This window comes from Zophobas morio, unplaced genomic scaffold, assembly GCF_036711695.1.
Source record: "Zophobas morio isolate AGI-343-1 ecotype UQ-CSIRO unplaced genomic scaffold, CSIRO_AGI_Zmor_V1 ptg000017l, whole genome shotgun sequence".
NCBI classification, from domain to species: domain Eukaryota; kingdom Metazoa; phylum Arthropoda; class Insecta; order Coleoptera; family Tenebrionidae; genus Zophobas; species Zophobas morio.
In genome coordinates this window covers 3,699,345-3,709,460 of record NW_026972122.1, presented here as the reverse complement: position 1 = coordinate 3,709,460, position 10,116 = coordinate 3,699,345, and the positions used below count along the sequence as shown (strand labels likewise).

Genomic DNA, 10,116 nt, shown 5'->3' with positions numbered 1-10,116 from the left:
CCTAGTGACTTTCGCCGCTCGCCGTTGGTACGGTCTTTCTGTCTTTCGTCAAATTTACACACGTTGTGAAATTGTCGAATTTGCTCAAATTTTTCGGTTTGAGCCGTTTTTTAAGTAAGTTTGAACGCGCCAAACGTAAACAATGAGTTCCCTGAAGCTCCAGAAACGTTTGGCCGCCTCTGTAATGAGATGCGGCCGAAAAAAAGTGTGGTTAGATCCGAACGAGATCAACGAGATCGCCAACACCAATTCGCGTCAGAACATCCGTAAACTAATCAAGGATGGTCTGATCATCAAGAAACCGGTGGCCGTGCACTCCAGGGCTCGCGTCCGCAAGAACACCGAGGCCAGGAGGAAAGGTCGCCACTGTGGCTTCGGCAAGAGGAAAGGTACAGCCAACGCGCGTATGCCCCAGAAGGAGCTGTGGATCCAGAGAATGCGAGTGTTGAGGAGACTTCTGAAGAAGTATCGCGAGGCGAAGAAGATCGACAGGCATCTCTACCACAACCTCTACATGAAAGCGAAGGGTAATGTGTTCAAGAACAAGAGGGTTCTTATGGAGTACATTCATAAGAAGAAGGCGGAGAAGGCACGTGCCAAGATGTTGAACGATCAAGCTGATGCCAGGAGATTGAAGGTTAAGGAGGCCAGGAAGCGACGCGAAGAAAGAATCGCCGCCAAGAAACAAGAAGTGTTGCAGAATTATCAGCGAGAGGATGAGGCTGCAGCTGCAGTTAAAAAATAGATTTTTATTTTTTAGCAGTGTATGTTTCTTCTGTGTAATAAATAAAAATCTGGTTTCTTATTTTTGGGTTTTATTGATGGTTGAGAATTTTGTAGATAATTATCGAGAACAAAAAGTTACTTTATATTTCTGAATAATATATTTAATCAGGTCATTACTAATGTGTCATTTTATGTTGAGTGTTTAGCTCGCACAGAATATGAAATATAAATTTCTATGGTAAAACAATAAACATGATTTGTCTGTTCTACAACTATTTTACAGTTTTTAAAAATGTGTTTATCGAATTTCTTTAAAATTTTGATGACACCTATACTATTTTCATGAATTTGAGGACTCAATGCTTTCATCTTATAGAATTACATATGTATTATAAATAAACCCATGATTACTAAAAGGGTGAGGGAAGTTCAGTGTTTAAAAATTTTGTAATTTTTTCTTGCCTATTCTAAACACAGAGTTACAAACGTGCAACGAATCATATTTTCAATTTTGAATGAAATAAACGTTTATTAAATGAAGACAAATTTTACTAAGATTTAACAATTCGCCTTTGAATTGGAATTTTTGTGCTTTTGACTAAATTACCAGTACCTAGATCATAAATAGATGACTGAACAGCAAATTTCAAGAAAATTTGTTTCACGTTTTTTTTTTTTATTCACTACGGTTTTTATAAAATCATAGAAAACGATTTTGGTGAGGGTATTTTAGTAGTGCTTATCAGTATTATTGGTTGCCTATACACGAAATTAAAAAATACATTAATATTTTACATACTAAATCCATAGAAATAGACTCAAATATCGGATGTAGTTATTTTAAACACTTTTTTTTACCTATATAACAGTGACTTATTTCCCGAGTGTAAGCTAGGAATGAATTGTATTAGAGTCTATTTGACGCACCATTAATTTCCCGGTTTTCACTACGTTTCATAACCCCTAGAACACGAAAAAGTAAGTCTCACGTCACCGGCTATCTGCCGTCTGTTGGCGAATTTATTAGACAGATAATCTTCGAAACTACTGGACTGATTGTTGTTAAATTTTAAGTATATTTTAGGAATGGTGAAATACTAAACAGAATTTATTTGACCATCCTCACCAACAATTTGATAACGCCATCTCAAAATTTTGTAAAGTAAATCGTACTCAAATGTTATACAGTTAGCTTTTTTACAAATCATGTATTAGTTAGCCCTTATTGTTTACTTTTGACGTTTAAATTTTTTGAGAAAAAAATCAAATTTTTTGTTCATCCACTGCATTTGTGGTCTATCATGTCTGTAATTTTTTTCTTCTTCTAGTTGCCTTTTTTTCGTGTTTTTGTTCCTCTTTTATGTCGCCTTTTATCATTTTTCTATGTCGCATTTTTAATTTTTTTATTGATTAGGTGCATTTTTTAGTTTTTTCTGGCCTCTTGTCGCACTTTTTTTCCATTTTTTTTTCTCTACTTTAACGTTTTCTCGACCTTTCATGACCCCTAGAGTACAAAGAAATAGGTTTCCCGTTTCCCTCTGTCTGTCTATCTGTCCGTCTGTCTACTGTCCCGGATTTTTATTAAACAGATAATAATCTCCGAAAGTATTGGGCGGATTGTTGTCAAATTCTGTATTTACATATATTACGAATATCATGTAGATGGTAAAAGCTAACCAAAATTTGTCTAATCATCCCCACCAATAATGTGATGACGTATCACTTCAAAATGGGTTTTAAATTGTATAAAATAACATAGTCCAACACATGTAGTTTATGACTCCATATAGAGTTTTTAATCTAAGGTTTTCACCCGAAACGTCCAGATTTTTGGAAAAAAAATCAAAATAATAAAACAACATTTTGCATTTTAATTTTGAATCTGCAAAACCGAATGTTTTGAAATCTTGCAGATCTTTTAAAGTTATGATAAGCATGATAAATTTTTATTCAAAATATATTTACTTATCCCCTCTAAAAAATGTATGACGTCAGCTGAGAATTTTACCATATAAATCCTATCTAAATTGTACAAAGTATGATGAGCCTGTACTTGTAATTTATCATTCGATTTGCATATACAAGGTGACTCAAAAAAATTAATGAATGCATGAATTTATTTTATTGATTTAATCAGGAACTAGAAAACTAAGTGCTTTGAAATCTTGGAGATGTTTTAAATTTATCATAGCCACGGTAAATTTTAAAACGTTTTCGTCATCAAAATGTATCTGTTTGTCAACCCCAAAAAATTGATGACGTCATCTCAAAATTTTACCGAATAATTCCTATCTAAAATTGCAAAATATGATCATTCTATGGTTGTAATTTATCATTGCATTCGTATTTTTTAGATTTGCTTATACAGGATGACTCAAAAAATTAATGAATCAGTCAACTCACTTCATTGAATAAATCAATACTTTGAAATCTTGGAGACGTGTTAACGTTATTGTAAGCCTGGTAAATTGTTAATCAAAACATATCTGTTTATTCTCTCCAAAAAATTGATGACGTCATCTCAAAATTTTGCTGAATAAATTCTACTCAAAATGTGCAAAATATCATGAGTTTTTACTTGTATACATATTTTTTAGTTTTGCTTAAATAGGTGGGTCAAAAAAATTAATGAATGAGTCAATTTATTTTATTGACCAGCACCATCTGAGGGTCCGCCCATTCGAATATACTGGATATGTTTCATTGCACTTCAGAAGCGAGGGAAGTTCTGTCGAAACAACTTTCGACCAATTTTTTCGTTTCTTTTCTTTATACGATCTTTTTGTTGGCCCTTTTTTCGTCGTATTTTCTGTCCCTTCTTTTGCCTCCTTTTATCCCCTTTCTTGTTTCATTTTTTGTTCGTCTTTTTTTTGTTGCTTTAATTTTTGTGGATCTTTTTTGTTGTGTTTTTTTGTCTCATTTTTGTCGCCTTTCCTGGCACCTTTTTTATTAATGCTTTTATTTCACTTTTTTTGTTGTTTATTTAATCGCCTTTTTTCGTTTTTTTTGTCGCCTTTTATTTTGTTGTGTTTTATGTATCTTTTTCTCGTATTTTTCTACTTCTTTTTTATTGTATTTTTAGTTCTTTTTTAGTCATTTTTTGGGGGCGGTTTTTGTTTTTTTTGTGTTTTTGTGCGTTTTTTAGTCCCCTTTTTTTGTCGCATTTTTTGTTCTTCGTTTTTATTACTTTTTTGGACTGTCTTTTATGGGTACATTTTATCAATTTTCTTAGCCTTTTTTCTGGTTTTTGGTTTTTCATTTTGTTGTTGCTTCTTTTGTCGTATTTTATATTCCTCTTTTGTTTCCCTCTTTTTCTTCTTTTTTGTAATTTTTGTTAGGCCAATTTTTTCCTCTTCCGTACTTTCTTGTTTTTAGTCACATTTTTTATGGACTCTTCGTTCCTTTTATGTTATTTCCTTTTCATTATTACCTATCCTTGGTCCCATTTTGTTTTTTTTGCTTTTGGTGTAGATTTTTTAATCGCCTTTCTTTCGTTTTTTCGTCACGTCTTTTTTGTCATGTTTTAATATCTCTCTTTTTTTTGTTGCTTTTTTTATGAGCGTTTTTTCACTTTTATTTTACTATCTTTTTTTTAAGTTGCATTTTTTGTGTACTCTTCTTGTTGCGTTTTCTTTCACCCCTTTTTTCTGTGATTTTTTGGTCGCCTTTTTTCATTTTTTGTTGTTGTTTCTTATTTTGTTGTGTTTTATTACCCTTTATTGTGTCCCATTTTTTCTTCTTCATTATTGCATTTTTTGGCGCGCTCTTATTGCTTCTTTTTTCTTTTGAAGCGTTTTTCGGTTTTTGCTGTTTTTTGTACGTTTTTAGTGTCCTTTTTGCTTGTATTTTATCCTCTTTTTTTGCATTTTTTGTGACTTTTTTAGGCTCGTTTTTTCGTTTTTTACTTTCGTTTTGTTTAGTCTCATTTTTTGTGCTTCCTTTTTATCGCATTCACTAGGCCCAGTATTTCAACGGTTTTTTTTTTTACTTTTTTTTATGGTGTTGGTCATTTGTGCGTTTTTTAGTCCCCTTTTTTTTGGCTGCTTCTTTTTGCCGTGTTTTTATAGCCTTTTTTTTGTCGCCTCTTTTTTTGTTGTATTTTTTAGACGCCTTCTTTTTCATTTTTTTAACAAAATATTTTATATCCCCATTTTGTATCTATATTTTGTTTTTTTTTTTAGATTTTTTGTTTTTTTCGCATTTTTATGGTCACTTTTTATTGGGTTTTTGTCACCTTTTATCACCTTTTCCTAAAACCTATTTCAACATTTTTTTCACGTTTCCCTTTTTTTTGACGTCTATTCGCTATTTGAAATTTTTTGTGTTTTAAGTCACCTTTTGTTTGCCGTATTTTTATTCCTCTTTTTTGCACCTTTGTTTTTGTTGTTTCTTTGATACTTTTTTCTTTCTTTTTTACTTTACTTTTTTTTTAGTCGAATTTTTATACCCTCTTTTTGCCGCGTTTGTTTCCATTTTTATAAACTGTTCTCAAGCCTCCTTCCCGTATTTTTAGTTGCCCCTTTTTTTGTTGTGTTTTATACCCCTCTTTTTTTATTTTTTAAGCGGGTCTTCCGTGGTTTTTTACTTTTTTTACGCACCTTATATCTATCGTACTTTTTTGCAATTTTTGTACTCGCTTTTTTTATCGACTTTTTTATTTTTTTTCTGTGTCCATTTTTTTATCTCTATTATCTAGGGTCTAGGGGTTGGCATTAAGAAATAAAGTTCGTACAATCAAATGTTATAATTTATTAAATAACTTCAGGCGCAAGGCAAGTTGTCTTTCAATAATTTTAGAACAATTTTTATTAACTGAAATTTAAAGTAAACACAAAAACCCCGACATCATCTCCACAGTTATTCTATTGTTAGCGTGGTATGGGTTTATTTCGTAACCAGGCGCGGATACAGGATTTCGTTCAGGGGGGGGCAATTTTTGTGCAATTTTACCATCTACCAGAAATTCGTTCTAAACAAAAAAAATTTATAAAATTTTAGCTAGTATACTCTTTTTCACATAACATGGGTGACATTTGGTTCTTTTCATTACACGTATAGTGTACAGTAGAACTTCGATAATCCTAATTAATTGGAAAAAAGGTGTGTTCGGATTAACGATTTGTTTGGATTAGCAATTTTCCCAAAAATCTGAAAGGCAATTGAATAACAACTTCATACACAACTTACTGAAAACAAACTTCAAGAAATAAACCTAAATTTTATTAAACAAAAATTAAAGAATTCTTAAGCAACAGTGGATAATAGATACATTCTAAAAAAATATTACTCCGTGACCATAAACACGCTTTAGATGAATTTTTCAAAAATGAAATTTTCCATTATGTATTCGTATTACCTCCATTATGCAAATTTCGACCCATTCTCGACGATTTTCGAAATTTAACTAAATGTATTTTCTAGTAGATTTTGGACCTCAGAAGTCACTTCTGGCTTCATTTCTTCGATAACTTAAACCATTTTTCCAGAATCGTTGAAATATCGCAATTTTTAAAAATTTCGAAAAATTCGTATTTCGCAGCGAATTTTCCGAAAATATTGCTCCGTTACCATAAACATGGTATATTTTTGGAATCAGCACGTTGGGATATATATCTCTGAATTTTTTCAAAATTTTTAGAAAATTTTTTCGAAAATGAAATTTTTCTCATGCAAATTTCGACCCATTTTCGACAATTTTCGAAATTTAACTAAATACTTTCTCTTGTAGATTTCGGGTCTCCGATAGCTTCATCGGTTTTTCCAGAATTAGTTAATTAATTCAGTGCTTTGAAATATCGCAATTTTTAAAAATTTCAAAATATTACATACAACATATGCAGAAAGATCTTGCGTCATTTTTTGAAGTAGATGCATGTTTTCAAGTTCAGATCGGATTGCAGAGTTTTTGTTCGGATTAAAGAGGCATCGACTTCAAATAGCCTCTGTTCGGATTACTGGATGTTGAGACAATCGTGAGTTCGGATTATAGAGATTGTACTGTATATACAAAATGAAATATGATTTCAAAATTTTGAAACTGGTCAAAATAAAGGACCTCGGTCGTGTGTCAGGGGGGGGGGGGCAATTGCACCCATTGCCCCCCCCCTGGATCCGCGCCTGTTCGTAACACTATATTTGAATGTATGGAAAGTGTTAACGAGAGAGGAAGAAGGTTAAAAAAAGGAAGAAAGATAAGTACTAGATTTTTAATAAGTTATAATTATACCAACATGAAGAGACAATTATTTACAATTTTTTAACAATAAATTTGTCTTCCCTAAAAAGCGACTTGGAATGATATCATTTTTTACGCTTCTTATTTTTATTTATCTATCCATAATTCCGTAGGGATTAAACCACCGTTAATCATAATTTTACGACATCAATATAGGGATATGACAAAAATTTATTTAAATAAAATAAAACAATAAACAAGTAATAAAAACATCTTAAAATCATTAAAACATGACAGCTGTACTAAGACAATTTTTTTGGTTCTTAAAGTTAAACACACTTTTCTCAAGATGGGGGGATTCTTCAGAACTGCAGGTATTTTTCTACACATTAAAAATAGTACATTTTACAAATTGTTTTATGTTTTAGCAATTACACAAAAATGGTCGAATTATAGGGGGTCAGGAAGCGAGAGCTGGTCAACTGCCATTTGCTGCTGCCATTTACATCACCACCAGCGACGGTTCATACTTTTGTGGAGGCACGCTAATAAGTGACCAATGGATTTTAATTGCCGGTCAGTGTGTTAACAGGTTCTCAAAAAGATTAATAAAAATACTAGCGACAGTTTAACATTTACTATTATGTTTTTGTAGTGCAATTTTATTAACTATCCATTTAGGAGCTACAAACTTAGTTGGAGATGACCCTAATCGTATAATTGTCGCTACTTCTGAATACATTATCCACCCAGATTTTAATTCTGAAACACTCGACAATGACATAGCTCTTATTAAACTGCGATTACCCATTGAATTTACTGGTCAGTCTTTTTTTATAATAATCTATCACCGGAAAAAATATCACTTGCAGGTTATATCAAACCAATTGATTATTTGGCAACCCATACGCTACCGGTTGGTGACAGAAGCGTTTCAATTGGTTGGGGCCACACAAGTGACGGTATGAACACAAATATTCGCTTTTTTATTAATTCCACAGAAAAAAGTCCTCTAGTAGGCCATGAAATTTAGTTTTAAAATAATGATGTTGGCGACACTTGTTCCTTGTTCGATTTGACAGTTATGACAGTCAATATCAGTATTTTAAAAATAAATTTCAACATTTTTCTGTGTAGAAGCAGCAGAACTTTCCAATCAATTACAATGGGCCAATGTGATAAGCATATCGAACGATCAGTGTAAAATATACTACGGCAACCAAATTACTGAAACCATGGTCTGTATTGAAGGGATTTATTACAATGAGGGCACATGCATGGTAAAAAAACACTTCTCTTTAATTTAGTTTTAAATAAATGTTTTAGGGTGACAGTGGTGGTCCCTTAATACAATATGTCAGACAATATCGGTACCATGCTGGTGTTGCAAGTTTTTACAGTGCAAATGGGCGTGAAAGTACCGACCCATCTGGTTACACAAGAACATACCCATATGTAGAATGGATCAAAAATATAACTGGAGTAATATAACCCCATTTCGGTTTTTACACTTTTATTGAAAATATTGTAATATTACAACATTATTGGGTCTTGGCAGCCAATCTCTTGTCCCTTTCTTCGGCAATAGTAAGTTTGACTCCTTTCCCTCTCGGCAGAGAAACATACGGTTTGCTACCTTTTCCAATGATAAATACGTTATTTAACCTGCAAACACACAAAACCCACAATCAACCACCTCACTTCATGCATATATTTTAAAACAAATGTCTTCTGTTTGGGTAATACTGCAGAACCATAAATCGGCTAACCAGTGACCAATTACAGAAATTTAATTTAGGCCTCATTTTGACTGCATTTTGTCACAGTCAACAAAACGCAGCTTCGATAGGGCCCCACAAACCTCAAAAACTTACCTAGTTGCAAATGTGTGGCCATTTGCATCCTTAATATGCACGATATCGAACGACCCTGGATGGCGCTCCCTACTCACGACTGTACCAACACGCCCCAAGTTACGACCTCCAGTAATCATGCACAGATTGCCAGACTCAAATTTGATAAAGTCCAAAATTTTGGAAGTCGCGATTTCCAACTGGATGGTGTCGTTGACCTTGATCATGGGGTCTGGGTAGCGGATGGTGCGGCCATCGCGGGTAACCAGGAAGGGAATTCCCTTAGGGCCAGTTTGCACTCGCTTAACTTTGCACAGCTTGTACTAAAACAAAAAATTCTATAAAATCTGAGTAAATTTTCATGTGGAATTGTGTTGAAATTAACTCAGATGAGTAAGTGTTTGCTCATTTTAATCACTTTTGAGGAGTGGAACTCAACCCATGTGCCTTTGTTTTTCTCATCACAAAATCTACAAAATAATTAGTTATGCAGTAACTTACTTTAGCTTCTTCTCCCGTGATTCTGTGAATGGTGAAACGTCCTTTAACGTCATAAATCAAGCGGAAGAATTCTCCCGTTTTCTCAATAGTGACCACATCTGCAACACCCCATATTCACACCATCCAACACAACAAAAACACACTTACCCATAAAACCAGCTGGATAGTTAGGGTCTGTCCTTACTTTTCCGTCGACTTTGATCAATCTCTGCATTACGATTTTAGTCACTTCTGAATTGGTCAAAGCGTATTTCAACCTGTTTCTCAGGAAAATTACCAAAGGTAAAGACTCCCGCAGTTTGTGGGGGCCAGTGGATGGACGAGGAGCAAAAACGCCCCCCAATTTGTCCAACATCCATGCTTTGGGCGCATTGAGACGCTTCAAGTGCTTTTTGGGACCTCGCGCCTAAAATTTGAGGTTATGTATAAACAAAACTTATCAACGAACAATAACTGCACAAATATGAAAAAGTCGTACTTTTATAGTGTAAAACAACCACAAAGCGAGCCATGACAAGACCTTTGAGCACTATTAAAAGTAAACAACAATTAGAAAACCTGCGTGTTTTGGAAGTTGACATGTCAACTTTTTTATCAATTATTTCGTTTATGTGACTAGATCTGACAAAAATATCGGATCTGATGGCAATAAGTTAGTTTAGGGTTTGATTTTGTGGCGGTTTTGGTTGATTTACACTATAAATAACTACGATGATTGATAATTTTTAGAAAAAGTATCCCGGACTCACCATCTTGACACTTTCGGCGGATGAAAAGAGCTGTGTTGGTAAGGTAGAGCGTGAGAGTGTCAAGTGCGGCTGGCGCCCTCTAGTTGAGTTTACAGGGCGGGAAATTCAAAAT

General features: G+C 33.6%; 3 protein-coding genes and 1 non-coding gene across 4 annotated transcripts; 2 read left to right on the top strand and 2 right to left on the bottom strand.

The window, feature by feature from the left end:
• Window positions 1-21: 21 nt before the first annotated feature.
• LOC135129814 (large ribosomal subunit protein eL19) lies at window positions 22-805 on the top strand. Its single transcript, XM_064057074.1, has one exon. The coding sequence runs from the start codon at window positions 143-145 to the stop codon at window positions 743-745; it is 603 nt and encodes a 200-aa protein (XP_063913144.1). The 5' UTR covers window positions 22-142; the 3' UTR covers window positions 746-805.
• Window positions 806-7,157: 6,352 nt separating this feature from the next.
• LOC135130679 (brachyurin-like) lies at window positions 7,158-8,463 on the top strand. Its single transcript, XM_064058113.1, has 6 exons — window positions 7,158-7,275; window positions 7,330-7,493; window positions 7,557-7,723; window positions 7,774-7,863; window positions 8,039-8,181; window positions 8,228-8,463. Exons 1-6 carry the CDS (start codon window positions 7,192-7,194, stop codon window positions 8,390-8,392), a joined length of 813 nt encoding a protein of 270 aa, XP_063914183.1. The 5' UTR covers window positions 7,158-7,191; the 3' UTR covers window positions 8,393-8,463.
• On the bottom strand, window positions 8,398-10,078 carry LOC135130680 (small ribosomal subunit protein eS4). The gene is made up of 5 exons (XM_064058114.1): window positions 10,005-10,078; window positions 9,403-9,661; window positions 9,256-9,353; window positions 8,776-9,077; window positions 8,398-8,566 (listed from the first exon to the last, which is right to left on the bottom strand). The coding sequence occupies exons 1-5, from the start codon at window positions 10,005-10,007 to the stop codon at window positions 8,443-8,445; spliced, it is 786 nt and encodes a 261-aa protein (XP_063914184.1). The 5' UTR covers window positions 10,008-10,078; the 3' UTR covers window positions 8,398-8,442.
• On the bottom strand, window positions 8,624-8,758 carry LOC135130712 (small nucleolar RNA SNORA16B/SNORA16A family). The gene has a single exon (XR_010280839.1). It is a non-coding gene; the product is annotated as a small nucleolar RNA SNORA16B/SNORA16A family (small nucleolar RNA).
• Window positions 10,079-10,116: the final 38 nt, after the last annotated feature.